Source organism: Marmota monax, unplaced genomic scaffold, assembly GCF_021218885.2.
Source record: "Marmota monax isolate L192 unplaced genomic scaffold, Marmota_monax_Labrador192_F-V1.1 WCK01_AAM20220418_F8-fsc00070, whole genome shotgun sequence".
Classification (NCBI taxonomy): Eukaryota; Metazoa; Chordata; class Mammalia; order Rodentia; family Sciuridae; genus Marmota; species Marmota monax.
In genome coordinates this window covers 5,387,797-5,412,202 of record NW_026692116.1, presented here as the reverse complement: position 1 = coordinate 5,412,202, position 24,406 = coordinate 5,387,797, and the positions used below count along the sequence as shown (strand labels likewise).

General features: G+C 42.5%; 1 protein-coding gene across 3 annotated transcripts in view; it reads right to left on the bottom strand.

The window, feature by feature from the left end:
* The window catches only part of Slc44a3 (solute carrier family 44 member 3), an 82,089-nt gene that overhangs the window by 12,899 nt on the left and 44,784 nt on the right, over positions 1-24,406 (bottom strand). For 2 of the 3 annotated variants that reach the window (XM_046462125.2, XM_046462156.2), the window contains exons 11-12: positions 16,284-16,440; positions 13,558-13,644 (exon numbers count right to left, since the gene is read on the bottom strand). In XM_046462125.2, coding sequence (XP_046318081.1) covers positions 13,558-13,644; positions 16,284-16,440 — 244 coding nt within the window. The remainder of the gene's footprint in view (positions 1-13,557; positions 13,645-16,283; positions 16,441-24,406) is intronic. The other variant, XM_046462133.2, reaches the window with a different exon arrangement.

The window sequence follows — 24,406 nt, the reverse complement described above, 5'->3', positions numbered from 1 at the left end:
CACTTTGTAAGAGAGGAATCATATAGTAGTTGTTCTTTGGCAACTGGCTTATTAATTTAGCATAATATCATCAAGGTTCATCCATGCCCTAGTAAGATTTACTTCTTTTTAAAAGTTGCATAATATTCCACCATATGCATACACCGCACTTTCTTTGTCCATTCATCTGTTGATGGGAGTTGCTTCCACTTCTTGGTTATTGTGGATAATGCCATGATGAACATGGCTGCACGAGTATCTCTTTGAGACCTGCTCTGAGTTCTTGTGGACCTATACCCAGAGGCAGAATTGCTAGATCAGATCATATGGTAGTTCTGTTTTTTTTCATTTTTTATTGGTTCTTTCTAGATACACATGACAGTTTGAATGTATTTTGACATATCATACAGACATGGAGTATAATAACTTCCCATTCTTGTGGTTTTATGCACGATGTGGAGTTTCACTGGTCATGTATTCATATATGAGCACAGGAAAGTTATATCTGATTCATTCTATCGTCTTTCCTATTTCCATCTCCCCTCCCTTCCTGCTTCTATTTTTAATTTTTTGAGGAAACTCTGAACTATGTTCCAGAATGACTACACCATTTACATTCCCACCAACAGTGCATGAGGGCTCCAACTTCACATTCTTACCAACTCTTGCCATTTCCTGGTCTTTGGACAGTGGCCATCTTGATGGGTATGAGGTGGTATCTTGTAGTTTTGATTTATGTCACTAATGATTAGCAACATTGAATATCATTTATGTGCTCATGGGTCATCTGTGTAAGTTTTTTTTTTAATATTTATTTTTTAGTTTTCGGCGGACACAACATCTTTGTTTGTATGTGGTGCTGAGGATTGAACCCAGGCCACACGCATGCCAGGAGAGCGCGCTACCGCTTGAGCCACATCCCCAGCCGCACATCTGTGTAAGTTCTCTGGACAAAAGTCTCTTCAAGTCCTTTGCCCATTTTAAAAATTGGATCTTCTTCTTGTTGTTTCTTCTATATTCTGACATTAACCATTTATCATCTTTGATTTATGATTATTTTCTCCCAAACCATAGGCTGACTTTTCACTCTGTGGATCACTCTGTGAAGGATTCCTTTGGGTGTGCCGAAGTTTTTAATTTTGTTGTAACTTTTGTTACATTTGTCTATATTTTCTTTTGTTGCCTAAGCTTTTGGTGTTATATCCAAGAAATCACTGCCAAATCCAATGTTAGGATACTTTTCCTTATTTTTTAAAAAAGGAGTTTTATAGTTTTACGTCTCACTTTCAGGTCTTAAATCCATTGTGAGTTAATTTTTTTCCATCTGGTGTAAGGTAAGGGTCCACCTCAATTTTTTGCATGTGAATATCTAGTTTTCCAAAGGTTATTTATTGAAGAGACTGTCATTTCCTCACTGTGGTCTTGTTCTCTTTGGCTATATATAGCAGGGGTTTATTTCTGGGCTCTATATATCCATAAGATCTATATACATAGATGTGACATAGCTATATCTATGTTTATGCCAGAACCATACATATTATTTAGTATAACTTTGTGGTGTGATAGTTCTCTTTTTGAAGCTTAGAAGACTGACAACTGGCCTTTTCAATTTAGCCTCCTCTCTCCACTGGCATTTCTGCTTAGAAATCAATGTTTCTTGTAGTTTTAAGTGTGGTTAGAGCAGCTTCAATAAGAAAGCTCAGCTGTTTTTTTAACTTTTGCAGTACCGGGGATTGAACCGGGGACCTCGCACATGCTAGGCAAGTGCTCTACCACTTGATACATCCCCAGCCCTTTTTTATTTTGAGATAGTTCTCTCTAAATTGCTGAGTCTAACCTTGAACTTGCTGTCCTCCTCCTATCCTAGCCTCCCGAGTCTCTGGATTCCAGGCGTATGTCAATGCACCTAGTAGGGCAACCGTTTTTACTAGTGTTTCCTTTTTCTTTATGACCTCCCTGCTACTCTTGGCAGATGCTAAGAGCCATGTAGGCAGCGTGTGCCCTTCAATCCCCAGACATGCAGGGAAGGGCTCCCTTAGTAAAGTTCCAGGCTGAACGGTGCGGACAGGCACTAGGTGAGATCAGCAGCCTCTCCTTCCTTTGGACCTCTCCAAGTTTCTTTGTTGCCTTGATGGAGGCGAGATATGGACAAGGCAAATAAGCCCAGAGAGCCCTCTCCACCCACATGGAGTGCGTCCTGATGAAGTCAGGGAGTCTCAGCTGCTGGAGGAATGCAGGCTAGCACCTGCCCTCTTTACCCCACCCAGTACCAACTGAGGCATTCCATAAAAGGCGACAGGAGGAGAAGAAACCACTTGGAGAATTGCCAAAGCCTGCCACCAACTGACAAAACTTTTAGGAACTTTCTAGCCCCACCTACAAAAGCTAATTAAACCAAATTTATCTACATCACTTCCTCTCTGACTTTTTAGGTCCCTTGTTCTCAAAGTCTGTAGAGATGAGACTCCAAATGGAAGGCTGTCCAGCTGTCCCTGATACCTGTGTGATGTTCTCTTGACTTCTGCTTCTCCAGCCTCATGTATTTTCTTCTTTTTCTCCTCTTTCCACTCCCCATTCAAGCAGAACTCAGGCTCTGTGCTCATTCCCAGGTGTGAGGTTACAGGGAAAGAAGATACCCAGTCTACAACTCTTACTGGCTTTTGTTATCCAAACTTTTAAGCTCTTTGAGCCATTAGCCACAGTGGAAAAGGTGAAGGAAAGGGATTCCCAGTATGAGCAGAATGTTTTGGAACAAGGGGTAAGAAATGCAGGTCTTCCTCTACCCCTAGAAGAGAAAATGAGACTTTCCTGGGCTTGGGAGAACTAAGAACAGAGGTCGTTGTCCCAACCATGTCTCCAAGGCTGTTTGGTATTTGCAGAGTATGAATAAGTGGCATGACTCTTCCATGGCCATTCCTAAGATCCTGGTTTGCCCAGGAGTGAAAGGGTTCCAGGGATGTGGGCTTTTAGGTGACCAAGACAGTTGGTCACCTACTACTAGCACATCCAGGCAGATAGGACTGTAGGTGGCCTTGTGAAAGATTCCCATTTTGCCAATCAGGGTTTGAAGAACCATGACGATGGGAAGATGGATGTCTCAAAGGTGATCTGTGTCGATTAATGTCTGGGGATACCTGAAACCTTGTATAACTCTATGGGGGAATAGTCCAAAAATAACAGATTAAATTTCTTGCCAATCCAGTGGAACGGAGCTTGAAGTCAGAAATCCAGTGGAGAGACATGATACAGTGTTTCTTCCACATCTGCATTTGTGGCTGAGATTCACATCCATGTGGAAGCCATTCCAAGATGGGACTTAGTTGGTGGCAGCCGGGAGCATCATTACATTCCAGTTCACAACAGAACAGGAATTAGTGACTGCTACATTGAACTGGCTTTTATTCCCTAACCACAATGACACATCTCCTTTCTTTCTTAGCTATTTCTTTTCAGGAATGAATTCTTTAGTTTCTAGCCAACAGTCACTTCCTTCTCTCAACAAGTCTCAATATCTAAGACAAAGACACCTGGAGAATGACAGCTGAGGAATGTATCCACGGCCAGGGCCTTGCTTAGAAGGCATGGAAGGGAGGGGGGTTGTGGGCTTCAGGGGTGGGGAGTGGGAGCCCTCTGACAACAACCCAGCTCCGGAAGACAAAAAGAAGAGACAGACAGAAATGCCTTGGAGAAACCTGCTGTCCCTCCTGACGAAAATTAGATTTGGAGTCAGAGCTACTTGGTGATTTAATTTCATTTCCCACACTAAATGAATTTGGGAAATGTTGAAACCAATCTATAATCTTTGCCTTTCCCAAGCATATGAGGTAATGTTGATAAGTTAGATTGTGAATGTTTCCTCGTACATCCCTCACCCTGGCTGTGGTCACCGATGGCAGCCCAGCAGGGCCTGAGCTTTACAGGTACACCCTGCACCCACTGCAGATGCAAACCTTCAGAAAGGAAGAACTGTGGAGAACTTCAGTCTGTGGCTGCCAGGTCCTCACACCCAAACACTGTCACAGCAGTGTTTACATGTGTCACCTCCTTCCTTATTTATGAGGAAACTGGGTTTTGCTGGTTCCAAAGGTGGAATCAAAGTTAAAAACATGCGCCGTCTCCCTCAGCATATTCTCAGCGTACCTAGAACAGGTCACCATGGGAAGCTACAAAGAACATAAAGGGGTTGCATTGTGCCTGCTATGTGAAGCTCAGGTGTGTGAAGGGAATCTCATGATTAAAAAAAAAAAAAAAAGGGCAGTTCCTTGGATCAATCAGTGTTGTTGGAAAGTGTCCCATTTGCCCTTGCCGAACAGTGACATAACTACTTTTGATGGCTGAAGATGGGAGTGAAGAGAAGAAAATGAGGGCCAGATGCAAAAGAGAGGAGGGTCAGAGGTCACCACCTGAGGACTGAGGGCTGCGGGGGAAACCAATCTATAATCTTTGTTTTCTCCAATCTTCAGTCATTTTCTGTCTCCTGCTCACAGGTTTGCACTTGAGGGCCGGCCCTTCCCTCGTTGCCCTTCACGTTGGGGGAAAGTTGGGCATTTTTCTTGACTGCAGGGGCAGAAGTGGTGCTCTCAGCAGTTCAGCTCTACCCAACAAGTGACGAGTGTAGTGGCTCTGACTGGGGGTAGGGTGGAGAAGAGAAGGGCGTATTTGGAAGAGTTCCTGGTGGACGTGACGGAGCCCTGACTGAGCAGGTTTGATGCACAGCCTTGCCAACAAGCGTGATTCCAAGCGCCACAGCATCTCACCGGGAGTTCACACACTGGGTAGTGGGTTGATAAGAATAACTTTCATTTACTCAACTAGTACTTCTACATGCCAAGCACAAAACTAAGAGCTTTCCAAAAATTCTCTATTTATTTATCATAATCCTGGGAAACAGATACAAAGGTGTCTGGCACAGAGACTTCCAGTATTTGATGAATCAAAAAGCAAGGATGGCTAAAACCTCCCCCACTCCAAGAAACTATTTTTGGAGTATGTACTAAGAGTCAGACACCAAGCCTTAATAGTTACATGTACTAGCTTATTTAACCCTCTCAACTGCCTGTGAGGTAGGTGTTAAGAATTTTGCCTTGTAAGTGGGGAAATAGAGGCTGAAACAGGTGAAGAATCCTATCCCAGGTCCCTGAATAAAGGAGTATGATTCAGACCCAGACCTGTCTGCCTCAAAGTCTGCATCCCTCCCACTGTATCACACTGCTGGGAAAAGGGCGTATGAATCCCGATTCAAAGAGGGGGAAGGAATGAAGGAGAGGGAACTCTCACAGATGTGGGTAACTGTCTCCTGAAAGAAAGGAAGGGCTAAATGTGAGGAGAATAGGGGAGGCAAGGCACAGGAAGCTGGGAGTTTGTACCATTAATAAAAGGTAAGACCCTGACCTTCCTAGGACCCAAAGCCCCTCACCCTTCTGTCTCTCAAGTACCTGTCTTCCATGTTGCTCAAGGGATAGGGGAGATCTACATTTAGTTCTGCAGAAGACACTGTGTAATGTGGCCGACTGGTCAGCAAAGGCTTCTCAGTGAAGTGGGGAAGGCGGGGGAAGAGCAGACACAGGATAAAGAAGAGGTGAATCAGAAAGAGCACTGCCCACCGTGCAGCCCCAGGTGAGGCTCTCCATACCACAGACTCTGCTACAAGGAGGGGAGGGTGTCCCTGACCTCTACAGAGTTCTGGGGTTCTGAGTTCCAAGTCTGTGGAAGGAGGGTCCTGGTGGACGGGTGAGAAACCTAGGCTTGAATAGTGGTGTGAGAGTAACCTCGATCTCCCTGACTTTGTATTTCCAAGGCAAGAGACCTTCTGTGGTAATACCTCTCTTGTTTGGAAGAGGCAGACTTAAGGGACTGGGTGAGTTTGGAGGGAGGAGCAGAGAAAGAAAGGTGAAGGTAAGGGATTCCCAGTATGAGCAGAATGTTTGGGAACAAGGGGTAAGAATGCAGGCAGGTCTTCCTCTACCTGCAGAATAGAAAATGAGACTTTCCTGGGCTTAGGAGAACTAAGAACAGAAGTCCGTGTCCCAACCATGGCTCCAGGGCTGTTTGGTATTTGCAGAATATGGATAAATGACATGACTCTTCCATGGCCATTCCTATGGTCCTGGTTTGCCCAGGAGTGAAAGAGTTCCGGGGAGGTGGGCTTTTAGGTGACCAAGACAGCTCATCCCTTCCTCACTCTTTCGGGATCCACCTGTCATGAAGACTGTTCCTTCTTAGACCCAGCTTCTGCCTTGTTGGTCAGGCCTGGGAGAGAAGGACTCAGTCCTTCTAACTTAAGGCTGAAACATTGACAAGCTACTCGCCTACAGCTGATCCTGTGGTGCACTGTACAACCAGCCAATTTGGTATTCAAGCTGATATTTTAAATCTTCATTTGCTTGACACTTTGCCTCTCAATTGTTCCAAACTTGGAGAAAGAAGAAGGAGGCCTTACAGGCTCCTCAAAAACCTCAGCAGTCAGCTCTGCTGCTCTTCTTCCCTCTCACTTTGAGCAGATTACTACTTCACCTTTTGGAATCTTAGTGTTATCATCTATTTAAAAAGAAAACATAATAATAGTACATCCCTCCCAGGGTGATTTGTGAGTATATGAGTAGTTAATACATATAAAGTAGAACAGCACCTGGCATATAGAAAGTGCCTGATAAATGGCAGGTACGCCTGTCTTGGGGAGCCACACACTTTGAAGAAGTCAAAGCAATTCATGGTGAACACTCAGTTGCCTCCCTAGAGAGTGACCTAATGGTCCCAGTGCTTTTTATAACTTTCCCTCTCTTGCTTATAGTGATGCAATCATTCATTGAACAATCATTAATTGCTTTTCCCGGAAGGTATTCAAGTCAGGAAATGCTTTAGAGTCTAGTCTAAGATGGCAGCTGCTCACTGGGCCCTACCCCAAAGAGAAGAGGGGGCTGAGGCTCACTTTGGGAAGAAGGCTTTAGGGCTCCACCCTCCTGAGCCACGGCCCTTGCAACATACCCACAGCAGGTGGGAGCTAGGCTCTCAAGACTTCTCTCCCAAGAAAGCCACACAAAGACCTGGTCATACCCCCAGCTTTGGAGCCATGCATCAGGAAACATGAGGACTCAGTTTGTTTTCTCTCAGACAGTCTGGGGCCTCTGACAAAGAGGTGCCTTAATTCCTTTCTATTTAAAGCCAGGATAGTAGGAGCATTTGCCATGAAACAGCTGGGTAATGGGATTACCTTTGTCTATAAATGAGCCTTAATGCAAACTATCGTATTGACACAAATGTGAGCTTCTTTCTAAAACACGCACACATGATGCATCTCTTTAGGGCTCTCACCATCAGCTGGCTGCCCCAGAATAGCTTTAAACCAGCTGGTGGGAGAGGCAGGATTCAGGACCAACTCTGTCATAGGAAGAATAAAAAAAATGACTGATAGCATACTGTACAACAAGATCACCTCTTATGGCACTGCCAATTCTGGAAGAACTCTCTTCTTAAGAACTTTCACATTATTTTTATAATCTAGTTAGAGAAAGTTCACACTATTCACTTTTTATTTTTTCCCCTGAGATGGACATGCTACTCTGAGGGCAGGGAGAGAAGAGAAACTGGAGATGTGCCCACTGGCTGGGGATGAAGCAAAACCTGACATGGAAAAGTCACTGGGTGCTGCTGCTATTGATGGTCCGAGAGAAAGGGAGTCATTGAAATAGAGCTAACAGTAGGGATGAGGGGAAGAGAAGGCTCTGAGATTGTACAAGGTCAAGTCTACCACAAAGGCTTAGAAGACAGACTGACATTATGTCCACTGGAAAAAGTATTGGTGGAGGGGGCAGGTGGAGGGGGACTCTGAGGCAGGGAGGGAGAGATGCGTGTATTTCCCCAGAAGCAGCAAGTTTTTCTCTGCGTTCCACTCCACGAGACTTTCTGGGACTTTTTTTGCCAGTATATTTGTTCATCAGGAAGACAGGAAGCCACCAGCAATTCTGAGCAAACACCAAGAGGCGACAATCAGGGCACTGGCTCAGTAGCTTGTATGTAATGGGGGCCAAAGGAAAGTAGGCCACACGCTTCACAGCCTGTACCAAGGTACATCTGATTCACCCTCTTCCCTCCTCCTCAAGGAGATGTAGCACCAGTTTATCAGGCCCACAGAGAAATGGATATAAAAGGCGCTGGCTGTTATGGTACTCTCCCTCTGCTGAGAATAACGGAGGTGATTGGCATTTTACCTGAATCTTACTACCAGTTATTTATTTACCACCACCGAGCCGTACTACTGGCAGAATCTCCTAAGTGGGTACAGATAGATGGCTTCCCTTCATCCAGTCACATTCACAGGCTCTGGGATCATGACATGATAAAGCATCAATGATCTCTGTGATTCTAGGGTAAGGCCTTGCCATGGATAAGAAGTTCAACATGAAAAAAGGGACCCTGTCATTTTGGAACACAACAGGAAAAGAAATGTCTCTTCTGTCTTCCCCTTTTCTTGATCCCACACAGGGGAGCAGGTGATACCCACATGGCCCAGCCCTGGGCTAAGTACCCCCACACAGGGCAGAAAGCTGCAAAAGGGCATTAGGGATTATTTGATTCTACCCTTTAAATTTTCAGGAGCTCAGTAAAGTTGAGTGACTCACCCAAGTTACACAAAGGAAGAGGCAGAGAGGCAAACTGCTGCTACACTTGACTAAGGGGTCATCTTCCTCTGGGAGCATCTCCCAGGAGACTGGACAGAAATGGTGGTTCTTAAACTTTTTTTTTTTTTAACTGGGGATTGAACCCAGGGTTTCACATCCATCCCCAGTCCTTTTTATTTTTTATTTTGAGAGAGGGTCTTACTAACTTGCTAAGGGTGTCTCTAATTGCTGAGGCTGGTCTAGAACTTGGGATCCTCCTGCCTCAACCTCCTGAGCAGCTGTGATTATAGGCATGTGCCACTACACCTGGATATCTCAAATATTTTTGACATCAACCCACAGTTCACTTTCTACCTATTCCCACTTCTGCTGGAAGAAGGAAAAAGGATCAAAAAGGAAAGCAATGCTTAAGGTGACAAAAATACAATGAATAAATAAGAACCAAGTAATCAATAGAAGTGTAATGTTCATTACACCAGGAATGACTGCAATAGAACAGCACAGCCAACTCAAGGCAACACTGGTTGTAGCAAGGCGTTCTACCTGAAATGTGCAAAATCCCAATTCTCTGCCCGAGCACGTTCACAAACTTCGCAGGGAGGCCTCACCTTGGCAGCAATGTTATATCTTAACAGAATAATGAATATGAGTTCTCATGAAATACCAATTTGGGTTTATCAAATAAGTTTATCAAACTTATTTTAATAAGTTTTTTAAAAAAACACTCTTTAGTTTACTTATTGGTAAATAGCAAAACATGAAAATCTACAGAATTCTGCTATTTGCCTATAAAAATTGAGAAAGCGCTTTCCTGAAGTGCTCAAATCAGTTTGGAACCATTGGGAAGAGTGCCGTGCCCACCAGTGGGTTTCACACTTGGAGGAACACTGACGCACATCAGAGCTGGGACAGATGCCTGTGTGTACTTGGGGAAGAACTTCCACAAGGGACTGCAGGTGGGCACTTTATGAAACACTAAGAGGTGTGCTCTTCTTGTTGAGTGGTTAGCCTGCATAGTCCCACAGGGGACTTCTCAGACAGGACCCACCAAAGTGCTGGGAGGGACCAGAGAGGCTACACAGGGGCTCCTTGTCTGTAAATCTCTGAAATGAGTTAGCCCACACTGCCAGAGGCTTGGACCACTGGCTTTCCTGAGAAGTGAAGGTGGGGTCACCCCACCTGACATGGCTTTCCTCCTCTACAATTGCATGATTCAGAGTTCACTGCCCTTGACAGCCCTACGCCTTTCCGGTCCTCCACCAGCCAGCCACTAACAAGACTTGCTCTGTCAGCAAACTAGCTTGTCTGGTCCTAGCTTGGAAAGGTGCTGGCTGCAGAGAACAGACCTGGATGGTGGTCCGGAGTCCTCTGGTTGGTGAAAAAACACTTTGTGGTTAAAAGTTTGGTCCTGGAGGCAAAACAGGCTTGGATTCAACTTCTAGTTCGGTCACCGTGTGCTTTCTCTAAGCCTCAGTTTCCTTATCTGTGAACCGGAGATGCTATCCATATAATGTAGGAAAAGTGCTTAGGCTACAACTGGCAGTATAACAAGTGCCAACTTCTCACAGCTATCATTGGGATTTATGAGCTGCTGATCTCCGGTGAGTGCTCCACACTGGGGTCCGATCTCTTCTATGAATTACCCTAATTATTGCATTAAAAGACCTTCAACTACCAAGATTCTCCTTTTCTAAACTTCTACAGCCCTCATTCCAGCACTTAACCTGCATTTTTTTGTACCACTTACATAAGTGTCTCATGCATATACCCCTTACTGTACCCCTCTCTCCGCCATCTATGCCCCCAAATAGCCTATCAACTACACGAAGGCCTAGCTTATGCTTGATACTGACTCTGAATCCTCATCGCCCCCACTTACAATGCCAGGTTCAGTTGGTCGCATCCAGTGTAAATAAGCAAATGGTTGTTATAGAAATGAACACATGAGGTGACACAATTTAAAAAATTTATACCCATGTTTGGTATTTATAATGCAGAGAGAAGTAGATTGGAAATGATGAGGTTTGAGGTTTTATTCTGCACTCTGCAAGTGAATTACTGTGCCGTCTTAGGCTGGGTGTCCACAAAATGTGACAACTGTCACCTGTTCCCCTCACAGGGCACAGTGAAGATGGATGAGGCTTTTCAAAAGCGTTGGCGAGACACAGCCAGCTCCTTGATGTTAAAGAGAGAAGAACATCTGGGTGCCAAGGGTGACAAATGCATCTCACCCCTTTGTAGCTTTTCCCAGCTTCCCTTCCATAAAACAAAGAAAATAAAGTAGGCCCTCGGCCCTTCAAAATCTGACTTCCAGACACAGATGCCAAAGCCTCCCCTAGCCACTCATTCCAACACCGGGACATTTCTTAAAAGCCTAATCTGAATTCATTTATTCTCTCTCAGCTCACTTTGCTTTGTTTGTTTCCAGATGAGACCTACGATAGCTCTGGTCACCATTTCATTATTACCATATTTCTCCTTAAACATTTTTACTTCATTCTGCTTTCTGGTGGTCATTTTAGATCAGAGGTGACCCCCACCCCCACCCCCGCCAACATTCTCATCAGTTCTTTTGTCTTTTTCATTCTTCTTCTTCTTCTTCCTCAATCTCCTAAACCTCGGGAGTCCTTGAAGTGTTCATGTCAGTTGTACCACATCACCCCCATGTAAGGATACGGTGACAGGTGGTGTAGGTCACAGCCTGGTGTTCAGCCACCGTGATTGGAATCCCAAAGACCTATCCTTGCTTGCACCACTGATTCACTATAAGAGCCGGGTCAAGACTAGCTTAGCCTTTCTGTGATTCGAGATCACTCTCACCCTATGTCTGTTACAAGGTTTCACCCCCTCTACCATGGTAATTAGAGTGGAGTTAATATTAACACGATTTACTATAAACACCCTGAACCCCCAAGGGAAAAGGTCCTGAATTCATATAAAGAGGTGAAATTTCAGAAGGCAGGAAACATGTCCTTCAGGATAACAGGGAAGAGGGAACAAGTGTAATGCTGGTATGGGATAGTTATTTTCAAATATGTTTAGTGGCAGAATCCTATCTTCAAACGAAAGCTTCAGGAGACGCCCCACCTCACCCACATGAGTGGAGCTCTCTGGCTGAAAGTCCAGGCAGGGTGGGTGGCATGGAGCTAGGCCACCTTTCCTCCTCCTCACCTGCTTCTCTGCCCTCTTGACCTCTCCATGTCAGCAACATCTACCTTTAGGCTTTTGTGGAGCAGGCTGGAAACCAGGAGTGAATGAGGGATGCAGAAAGAACCTGAATTTCATAAAGCGGTGAAGAGGGATGGCAACTCTAGCTTGGAGCCCAGGAGGACCCTATGGCCAACATATTTGGGTTTATAGTCATAGTTTTTGTCTTTCTAGTCTCCCTATATGTTTCTTAGTCTTGACTTTTTGTGCAAAAAAAATTCTTGCCATTGTTCATATATTTTTGTAATGCATCTCAAAAGTCTTCATGGAGTAAGTTGGTGTCCAGATCCACACACACAGCTCTGGGAAGAGAGGCGTGGCATCTTACCCCCATGACAAGTGTATTCCCGAGGTTTGGCTTGACTTGCTTCTGGATCCACTATTTTCAAAGGTGATATGGGATTTTATTGTGCTTTATATGTGCTGGGCTTGTGGCAATGCAAATGAAAACTAAACACACTGTAAAGGGTACTCCAAGATTCTTAAGAAAAGCCTTAAGAATAGAGCTTCCTTGTAAGTTCTATTATAGTACTGAAGTCTACACTTTCCCTGAATAATGAAAGATATTTTAAACACTACTTAAGACATAAACATGGATGGTCTAATTAGCCCCTTTACTTCTGAGGGTATACTTATTAGGAAGATGGGTAATAATAAGAAGTACTATTATTATAATCTCGAAGTGAGATTTGCATGAACATTTAAATTTTAAAGCAGCCTGCTCTCTTACAAAAATACCGCTTTGTGTAAATTTGACAAGGGCCATTAAACTTTGCCAAACGATCTACAGGAAAACAAAACATATATTTAAATTTTCACCAATTTGGAAGATTTAGAAGAGAAAATAATTTAAAGTTCAAACAATTGCAGGATATCATTTTTATTATTTAAAGGACTATTTATAGCTTGAAAGGGAAAGCCTGGCAAAATATATAAAAATTAGGGAGGCAGTTCTTTTCCTAGCTCAGGAAAATTATAATTCTTAAAGAAGACCCTGAACTTTAGCTCTTAGTTGATAATGTATTCACTAGTCTGGGGTTCTAAAGACTTCCTTTCCTTTTTATTTTGGAAAAGAGAAACACATTTCTTTTAGAATTTGAAGAATGCCTTTTATGCCTAAAGTTCCATGGCAGGGGTCTGCAAACTACAACTCGGTGGCCAGTCTATCATACAACCTGCTTTCCTCTGGCTGGAGCTAACAAAGATTCCTACAATTTTAAAATGGTTGGGAAAAAATAGATAAAAAGAAGAAGCTCTCTTGACATGTGAAAGTCCCATGAAATTCAAATTTCAGCATCCACCAAAAAGTTTCTTTGGAACACAGCCATACTCGTTCATTCAACCTTTGTCAATGGCTTCTCCTGCTGCACTGGCAGAGTTAAGTGGTTTCCACAGAGACTATATGGCCCCAAAGTCTACAATATTTACACAATCTGGTCTTTTTCTTTTTGTTACCGGGGGATTGAACTCAGGGACACTCAACCACTGAGCCACATCCCCAGCCCAATTTTGCATTTTTATTAGAGACAGGGTCTCACTTAGTTGCTTAGTGCCTCACTGTTGCTGAGACTGGCTTTGAACTTGCAATTCTCCTGTCTCAGCCTCTGAAGCCATTGGGATTACAGGCATGCACCACCACACTCCGCCCACAATCTGATCTTTTATGGAACAATTTGCCAATCCCTGACCTAAATGATGGAGACTAACTTCCAAGTCCTCTGTGTTTTCCTGGGGTACAGGGTAGGGCACATACCTGGTTGACATGGCGCAGGTATCTGTCAAGACACAAGAAACAGCAGTAGCAGCATCTGAATGTGCCCCTTGACCATTTGCCGTGCTGCTGGGATCAGTCCAGACCACAGGAGAAATGGAAAACAAAAGATAGAAGGTAAGCAGGCAGCTTTGGAGAGGTATGCTTGCTTCCCCTATGGACTTCTGTACCCAGGGAAAAGCCAGAGCAGTCCTCACTGAAGATGGGAGAAATTCTGTTTTGTGCATACTTCTGATTACTATTAACGGGAAGAACTCAGATTCTCTCCTGGGCTTATAACCTCAACAGAAAGGGAAATGGTTAGTCCATATTCAATAGCAAGGGAAAAGGGAGCCTTTTGGTTCCAGTAAAAAAATTCTCTCCTCCCTCTCCATCTGCCCCTAAGTGTCTCAAATGGTGCATTTTGCCTTTTGAACCCAAAGTTTATGTTCTTGAAAATTTCACATCCCAGAGACAGAAAAAGAAATAAATAGATAAATAAAAAGAAAAGAAATGCAAGCAAGCAAGCAAACAGTACACTTGCAGATACTAGTTGTGGGCCCACGTAAAGAAAGAATCAAGCTTAACCTTAGGGAAAATGAATCCTATCCTGAGACTTTGGGGACTAAATTTCAATGTATAAATCAGTCTTTCGAAATACAACTTGAATTTGTGCATAACTCAAGAGTGAATAATTGAATGAGCTGCCTGGGGGAGGGGTGACCAACCCACGGCCCAGAGTAAAACAATCCCTGCTCACAATCCTGAAATAGCCTACTATGAAGACCCCAGGAATAACTCAGCCTTATATGGACATTTTCTTGTCCCAGTGTTAATTCAATTGGATGAAACTTGATCTGGATACTTTTGGGCCTGGCAGCCGTTGTGAATGAGGCTCTTTAAGTAGAAAAGATCACCGGTAGCTGTGTGAAATGTTTGAACTGTAGACTGTACTGGGCTATAAGACTACTGCTTTTTCACTTTTTTCTTTTTTTAACCTGAGAAAGGACATCTTTCTCCAACAGCGACTTCATTAAAAAGGAGTTTGACCTCTTGGTCCTTATGGGATCTGAGGAGTGATAAAAACTTTTCAGACCTTGGTGAGACAGACCATGGGTCTTCTACTGATTTCTCTTTTAGATTTATGGAAAGTGGCTTCCCCAGAGAGTTTAGGATGTCTTGTTTGATTATCTATTACTAATGTATATAAAAGTAAATATATGTATTCATAAAAGATATAAATACATATTTCTATGTAAATATACATAGAAATACAATATAGTTAAAATAAAAAGCTGTTCTGTCCCTCAAGAAATCCTTTGCCAAGTTTCCTAAGATTGAAGGAACAATTTCAAAATGCAGGAGCCAGAATAGATTTGTCCTGGATGTGGAAATGGCTCTTTAAGTCACCAGGCAAGATTTTCATGGAAATAGAAGAAAATATAATCAGTGGGCAGCTGCTTAGCATGCATCTCAAGATTAAGGAAGCCAGACAATTTTATGTGAAATTGAATCCATTGCTCCTAAGTGATATACTAACCTTAAATCTTGATTATGGATTTAAAAGTATCAACAACTCAGATTTCTGTTTAAAAGACCAAAACAAAAATAATTCTAAAGTTTAATATGACCCCATGTGTAAAACTACTCCAATATACTAAGGACACATAACTATACACAAAGGGTTGGGATCAGGCAGGTTTGTGAAACTCTGGCCAAATCAGGAACCCTGAGGTGGGGGTGGGGAGAGATTAGCATTGTGTGAGAACCAAAAAGTTGGGGGAAGTCCAATCTTCCCTTGTTTGGCAGGACAGAAATACCATGAGAACAGCTGTTTTCCTGGTGTTCTGGTTTCCACTGGCATTCATACCCAAATGTGCATGGAAATAAAAACCAGGGAGGAGACCCCAGCACAAAAGCCCTACAGTTTTCTGTCCTTTGAGCTGAGATGTAGGTCAGCTTGCCCATTTCTCACTTTCAAGTGTGTTTGTGTGTGTGTGTATGTGTGTGTGTGTGTGTGTGTTCATACATATACTCTCACACACATACCTACACACTCACACACACTTGCACACAGTTGCATACACACACCCTGTCTCTCACACACACTCATTCTAACTCCCTTGTCCCCGCTCATTTCTTCCCCATGCATACCAGGAAGTTCCTAGGACACCCTCTTGGAAACAAAACAGGCGAGGAATATTTGAGCATTAAAACTGAAAGACCAGGAGGCTGAGGCAGAAGGATGGAGAGTTCAAACCCAGCCTCAGCAATTTAGGAAGCCCTAAGCAACTCAGCAAGATCCTGTCTCTAAACAAAATATAAACAAAGGCTGGGGATGTGACTTAGTGGTTAAGCACCCCTGGGTTCAATCCTGGTGCAAACAAACAAACAAAACTGAAAGAAATATTATCCCTATCTTAGAAAGTATTTTCTTACTTAAAAAAAAAAGCATGATAAATAGCCACAAAACCTTGCTTAAATTTCACCTTCAGAATTCAGTCCTTTTATTTCAGCATTTAAATAAGAAGGAAAGCCAGCTAACCAGAACTTCTCCCTGCCCACCCTCCACCCAACACACAAGACCACATGGCACAGCACGGCAGAGGCTGGGAACAAGGTCTGGGTGAGGGTAGGGGGGAGTCTGAAAGGCCACTGTCAGGGGTCCTCTCCTGGGACCCTCTGCAGCTGCCCAGTCCTCAGCTCTTCTCTATTAGGTGCAGCCTTACCTTCGTTTTCAGGGTGTCATAAATGCACATGAGAATGATTCTTGGAATCCTCATCACAGTAATTAAAAAAGACCCTTTCACCACTGTTCCCTGATGGTACCAGAAAAGAATGGAGAGAGACGAAAGGATTGGATGGTCAGGAGGGTCATTTTTATTTCTGGGAATAGGAAAAAAAAAAAGAGTATTTTTAAAACCATTGTTAAAAAGGAACCAAAAAACCCTTCTCTGTTCAAATCATCAATGGCACTAACAACTTTCAAAGCAATGATGCAATAAGCATTCAGCAAAATTTTTATACTCCTTGGTTGCTAAGGTGACATTCATTATATTCTGGACTAATGTGATTCCTTTCAGTGGCATTCAATGCAACAAACAAATACAGAACAGAAAAAAATAAACTATTTTGAAAATGGTGATGAGTTAAATGAACGACTTTCCCTCTTTACGGCGGCTCCTACTCCTTCCACCAACCCTTCAAGTAGCCCGTTCATCTCATTTTCGGAAGTTTGATTCTATCACCATCTCCAAGGTTTAAATTACACAGGCGCATTTGTAAATGTGGCCAGCATCAGCTTGATGATTAAAATCATGACCCGATCACATGACCAGGACCAAGGCCAGTGAGGTTAACGGTGAGTTCAAGTTTAAAGGGAAGGGACACAGAGCTCCCGGGTGCTTGGCTTCAGCACAGCTCTGGGCTCCTGAAATCCAGCTGATTTCCTCCCTACTCTTTAAAGGTCACTTTAGTGTGAATCATTTACAGGACTTGTCCTGACACAGCTCCCAAGAATGTGTCCAAGTCAGTTTCACAGGCAGAGAAAAAGAGTAAAAAAGAACAGAATGGGCACAGTTTTTCCTCTGCCCTGAACCTGACAGGAGGGCTGAGGCGACCTTGGGGGAGACCTTTTGAATTCCCATGGACACCAGCTCTAGAAAACGAGGCCCTTTCTGAGAAGCAACGCCATGGATTGCAAGTGAAGCTTGCTTTCTTCAGAACAGATTATTCTACAACTTGCCTGGGTTGCTAATAAGTCACTATGAATTAAGGTTTTGACAACAGCCTGGGTTTTGAGAGAGGAAAGAACTGCAGCCAGAAATGTTTCAAGAGTTGGCAACCACTGCATTTCTCTGTTACTTAAATCATCCAGGAAGAAAAAGAGAACATGACAGTAATACTGGGCGCAGAAGAACTGTAACCCAGTTGTCCACAAAGGGGTGCCGTGTTTCAACCCAGCCTTGTTGGAGATGGAAAGACCAGGGAAGCTGTCACAGAGAGGAATTCATTCTGATCTGATAAACTACCAGAGTAGCACAGGCCAGGAAAATCTGACACATTTTTTTCCCCTTTTCTCATTTTTTTTTAAAGGAAGAATGTTTACTTTTCTATTGAGATTTATGTGCCTTAGAACTTATTATGGTGCTGAAGAGATTAGTATGGGGGTGAGGAGAAGAGAAGGACACCTACTTTCCATCTGGGAGGGAACGGAATGATTCACAGGCCTCTGTGAATGGGACTCTTAGGGTCTGCTCCTCCAGGTATTGAAGTCTGGGATTGGATGTGAGCTTTTTGAGAAGATTTCACTGTAGTGATATGAGCCATTTCAAATAGAGGGGAGACTGCACTGCCTCTATTTCCCTAGTCCATAACATACCCTGGTTATGACTCTAGGCTCTGCAGAGCTTGGCTGGAAGAAGATACAGAGGTTCCAGCAGCTGGATTATCACATGATGAGAGCACGAACTTAAAAAGAAGGTCCTTTTAACCCAAGCCAGCTCACTGTGCCAGGAGTCACTCAATACCTTCCCTCAAAACTAGAAACAGCACTACAAAAAAAAAAAAAAAAAAGAAAAGAAAAAAAAAGGGGGCCTAAGAGTAGTGTCTTTGAGGCCACCACCTTCTCTCCTTAGACTCTATTCTATATTCACAGGTAACAGCATCCTGTCATCCCTCCTCTGCTGTATGTCAGCTCCCTTACAACAGCAAAATCTGATTTAATTATACTGAATGAAGCTTAAAATAATACTTAGCTCTGGACTTCACTGTATTTCAAGGATTGACATTGCAGTGTTGAGCACACTGGGTAACTCAGTGATGAGTTCCTTAGGAGGCTGGGGAGGCTGGACCAGGGCTCCCATCAAGATCACTCAGCAGTCTCTAGGGGTTGGGGGTACAGGTGGCATGTGCTGGGAACCTTCTGACTGGGCTTCATTCCCCCCAAGTTTATGAGAGAAGGCAGTAAGGAAGACCCAGGCAGTGTTAGAGGGTAAGGGGACTCCAGGATGTTTCCCATGAAGTCCAGCTTCCTTCTCCTTTTAAAGCCATGTCTGCCTGAATGCTGAAGGTCTCCTGCCCCATACAGCAGAGCCAGGTCCTCAGAACACTACACTAGTCCACATTGCTGGGCAAAGGGTTTAATGGTCCCACCCACACAAGTCCTATAGCACCTTCAGGTCATGATATATAAGTACCATTTTTCAACTTGTAGTCGCATCAGACAACACAGAGCCTAAAACCAATCAAGCAACTTCAGGGTCCTAGAAGCAAGTTTTAGTTCTAGTTAGATCCAGCTCAGTGCACACTAAACACTCTTTAAATGTAATGGAAAATTAATTTTGTCTAAGTCTCCTGGACAAAGTCTGGGCTGCAAGGGATGACTGGCCTCTCCCACTCAGCTTCTGAGTGAAGCTGAACGGTGTGACTTCCACAAAGACCCTGTCCCTTCCTGATGTCTCTTTCAGCAAAATCACTGTAAGATGGGACTGGGAGGCTATAGAGTTAGTCTTTCCAGTCCTACAGAAAATAGAAACTGGCTTTATTATGAAGAACAGATTTTTTCCCCCCCTAGCTCTCCTGGGCAATTCTTGTTAGGGTTAGAAATTCACCCATCTCTACCTCAATTCTTTATGCTCTGCTGTGAATGCATTTCCTTTTCACCAGCATATCCACAGCAGCTGGAAACCATCTCTTGTGTATTTGAAAATAATGATGAAGTCATGCCTCCAACGTCCCTTTTCCAAGTTGAACAGTTCTAGCTTCTTCCTACTACATCTCTAAGCAGTACTTCTCCTTCTCTTTCTTTCTTTTTCTTTTTTTTATTTCAGTATTGGGGGTTGAATCCAGGGCCTGGCATATACTAAGCAATTGCTATGCTGCTGAGTTACATCCCCAGTCCTTTTTATTTTGAGACAGGGTCTCTCTAAGTTGCCAACACAGGCCTCGAACTTGCCATCTTCTTGTCTCACAGTCCCAGTAGCACAGGTTACAGGTGTGCACCACTGTGCTGGCTTTAAGTAGCATCTTTATGGGTCTCCATTGACCCCTTTTCAAGCAAATGATTGTAGAAGGTAAATTTTAGGGCTTGCCCATGTCCTGGTACTTGGTGGTCTTTGTATGAACTCTTCAGACCTTTTAGGGCTTAAAAGAGTAACAAAGGTGAATGCACTCTTGTGGATTTAATCCTCACCATTTGTGCAGGGCAGACACGGCATTGTGAACTTTAAGATAAGCAAAAAGCTTGAGGTTTCAAAATTAGGCAGACAGCCCAAAAGAAAGCAGAAGTTCTTAATAAATGAAATAGTAATGTTACAAAGAAATTATCCCACATTTTATTTTAAATTAATTTATTTTTATGAAAATAATAGCCAAAGCATCTTAAAAAGCCAAACAGTACTGGTGGGCTTAATGGGAAAAAGAGTAGTTTTCTTTACCCATCCTTAATTCTTTCCCTAGAGATAATAATCTAGCTATTTCTACCATAATACAACTCCACACTTTAAAATACTGTGTTCTTACTGCTATTTCTTCATTTTTCTTTTTCTCTTTTTGGTGCCCCCACCAGACACACTCATCTTTCACCCTGACTTCTTCCCAATAGAGTTATGTTGAAATTTTTAGTTAATGCTTCATGTTCACACTATTAGTACAAAAGTAAAATGTATGGTGAATAATATTCACAACTTACCCAAGAAGCATATTCCAATTCTATTTTGTTCCCTGTACAACTTTCAGTTTTTCCTGGAGTTAATAATCACATCACATTTTTTATTCCCTTTGTTTTCCATGGATTTCACTGAATGCTTCATCAAAATATCCAAGCACATTTAGTCTCCTCTCAGTGTCACTGTGTTTTTGGAGACACTGTCTTTTTGGAGAGTTCTCCTGGAGCCCACTGCTCCTACTGCCTTCCAGTTCCATCTTGAACTGGTTCCTCCTTCTCTTCCTTCTCCTCCTCTTCTTCTTCCTCCTCTTCCTCTTTCTCTTCCTCTCTTCTTTTCCTTCCTCTCATTCTTCCTCCTCCTCTTCTCCCTCCCCCTCCTCCCGCTCCTCTTCTTTCTCCTCCCCTCCTCCTCTTCCCCCTCCTCCTCTTTCCCCTTCCTCCCCCTCCTCCTCCTCCTCCTCTCCTTCCTCCTCCTTCTCCTTCTTCTTCTTCAACAATGGCTACATGACTACCTTCTAGGGAATTTCCTTCCCTTCTTTTCTGAAACTCATGTTTTCCTCCTTGGCTTACTCATGAGTTTCGGTTGGGAACGGTCTTCCTAGAAAGGGTGTGGGGAGGAGACCTTTGGGGATTTTGTGTTCGTGAGCCTGACTTTATTCTCCTTTACTCTGAATTGATGGTGGGAATAGGTATAAAACTCTGAAATAGTCTTGAAAATAAATAAAATAAAACTTGGGAATAGTCTTTTCTTTGCTCCTTTGCTTTTCTGATTCAAAGTTGCTATTGAAGGTCAGATCCCATTTGGTTTTTGATCTTTTGTCATGTTTTATTTATTTTTTTCCCCCGAGAGAAAATTCTGCGATATTTTCTTATGTTTTTAGTCCTAGGAATTTTTTTTTAAGTTGTAGATGGACCCAACATCTTTATTTATTTATTTTTTATGTGGTACGAAGGATTGAACCCAGTACTTCACACGTGTGAGGCAGGCTCTCTACCACTGAGCTACTGCCCCAGCCCAGTTCTGGGAGATTTTTTTGGTTATTTATTTACTTATGTATTTTTTGTTGTTCTCTGTTTCTAGAACTCCTATTAGTCAGATGGTGACTCTCCTAAATAACTCTATTTTTTTCCCTTTCTGCCATTTTCTAATTGTGTCTTATTCTGCCCTCTAAAAGAATTTTTCAACATTATATTCTGATCATTCAATGCAAAAATTTTACTTTTGCAATTTTTAATTATTAAAGGGTCCTCCTTGCTATCTCACTGTTGCTTTTTGGTGGGGGATGTGGGGAAGGGGCTTTGTTTATGGTTGCAATATATCTGTTCTTTCTGATAATATTACAGGGCTTTCTTCTTGTTGTTTGTTTGTTTTCTTTGCAGCCTACATTGTGTACGCTAAATTCTCTAAATCCCTTTTGTTTGTTTTGTTCATTTTTCTTCCTTTCTTTTTTTTTTAATTTTTTATTGTTGGCTGTTCAAAACACTACATAGTTCTTGATATATCATATTTCACACTTTGATTCAAGTGGGTTATGAGCTCCCATTTTTACCCCATATACAGATTGCAGAATCACATCAGTTACACATCCATTGATTTACATATTGCCATACTAGTGTCTGTTGTGTTCTGCTGCCTTTCCTATCCTCTACTATCCCCCCCCCTCCCCTCCCCTCCCCTCCCCTCCCCTCTTCTCTCTCTACCCCCTCTACTGACATTCATTTGTCCCCCTTGTATTATTTTTCCCTTTCCCCTCACTTCCTCTTGTATGTACTTTTATATAACTCTGAGGGTCTCCTTCCATTTCCATGCAATTTCACTTCTCTCTCCCTTTCCCTCCCGCCTCTCATCCCTGTTTAATGTTAATCTTCTTCTCATGCTCTTCGACCCTACTCTGTTCTTAGTTACTCTCCTTATATCAAAGAAGACATTTGGCATTTGTTTTTTAGGGATTGGCTAGCTTCACTTAGCATAATCTGCTCTAATGCCATCCATTTCCCTGTAAATTCTATGATTTTGTCATTTTTTAATGCAGAGTAATACTCCATTGTGTATAAATGCCACATTTTTTTTATCCATTCATCTATTGAAGGGCATCTAGGTTGGTTCCACAGTCTTGCTATTGTGAATTGTGCTGCTATGAACATCGATGTAGCAGTGTCCCTGTAGCATGCTCTTTTTAGGTCTTTAGGGAATAGACCGAGAAGGGGAATAGCTGGGTCAAATGGTGGTTCCATTCCCAGCTTTCCAAGAAATCTCCATACTGCTTTCCAAATTGGCTGTACCAATTTGCAGTCCCACCAGCAATGTACAAGTGTACCCTTTTCCCCACATCCTCGCCAGCACTTGTTGTTGTTTGACTTCATAATGGCTGCCAATCTAACTGGAGTGAGATGGTATCTTAGGGTGGTTTTGATTTGCATTTCTCTGACAGCTAGAGATGGTGAGCATTTTTTCATGTACTTGTTGATTGATTGTATGTCCTCCTCTGAGAAGTGTCTGTTCAGGTCCTTGGCCCATTTGTTGATTGGGTTGTTTGTTCTCTTATTGTCTAATTTTTTGAGTTCTTTGTATACTCTGGATATTAGGGCTCTATCTGAAGTGTGAGGAGTAAAGATTTGTTCCCAGGATGTAGGCTCTCTATTTACCTCTCTTATTGTTTCTTTTGCTGAGAAAAAACTTTTTAGTTTGAGTAAGTCCCATTTGTTGATTCTAGTTATTAACTTTTGTGCTATGGGTGTCCTATTGAGGAATTTGGAGCCCGACCCCACAGTATGTAGATCGTAGCCAACTTTTTCTTCTATCAGACGGCGTGTCTCTGATTTGATATCAAGCTCCTTGATCCATTTTGAATTCACTTTTGTGCATGGCGAGAGAAAGGGATTCAGTTTCATTTTGTTGCATATGGATTTCCAGTTTTCCCAGCACCATTTGTTGAAGATGCTATCCTTCCTCCATTGCATGCTTTTAGCCCCTTTATCAAATATAAGATAGTTGTAGTTTTGTGGATTGGTTTCTGTGTCCTCTATTCTGTACCATTGGTCCACCTGCCTGTTTTGGTACCAGTACCATGCTGTTTTTGTTACTATTGCTCTGTAGTATAGTTTGAAGTCTGGTATCGCTATACCGCCTGATTCACACTTCCTGCTTAGCATTGTTTTTGCTATTCTGGGTCTTTTATTTTTCCATATGAATTTCATGATTGCTTTCTCTATTTCTACAAGAAATGCCGTTGGGATTTTGATTGGCATTGCATTAAACCTATAGAGAACTTTTGGTAATATCGCCATTTTGATGATGTTAGTTCTGCCTATCCATGAACAGGGTATATTTTTCCATCTTCTAAGATCTTCTTCTATTTCTCTCTTTAGGGTTCTGTAGTTTTCATTGTATAAGTCTTTCACCTCTTTTGTTAGGTTGATTCCCAAGTATTTTATTTTTTTTGACGATACTGTGAATGGAGTGGTTGTCCTCATTTCCATTTCAGAGGATTTGTCGCTGATATACAGGAATGCCTTTGATTTATGCGTGTTGATTTTATATCCTGCCACTTTGCTGAATTCATTTATTAGCTCTAATAGTTTCTTTGTAGACCCTTTTGGGTCTGCTAGGTATAGAATCATGTCATCTGCAAATAGTGATAATTTAAGTTCTTCTTTTCCTATTTTTATGCCTTTAATTTCTTTCGTCTGTCTAATTGCTCGGGCCAGTGTTTCGAGAACTATGTTGAAGAGAAGTGGAGAGAGAGGGCATCCCTGTCTTGTTCCAGATTTTAGAGGGAATGCCTTCAATTTTTCTCCATTCAGAATGATGCTAGCCTGAGGCTTAGCATAGAGTGCTTTTACAATATTGAGCTATGTTCCTGTTATCCCTAGATTTTCTAGAGTTTTGAACATAAAGGGATGCTGTACTTTGTCGAATGCTTTTTCCGCATCTATCGAGATGATCATATGGTTCTTATTTTTAAGTCTATTGATGTGGTAAATAACATTTATTGATTTCCGTATATTGAACCAGCCTTGCATCCCAGGGATGAATCCTACTTGATCATGGTGCACAATTTTTTGATATGTTTTTGTATCCGATTCGCCAGAATTTTATTGAGGATTTTTGCATCTAGATTCATTAGAGATATTGGTCTGTAGTTTTCTTTCTTTGAAGTGTCTTTGTCTGGTTTAGGTATCAGG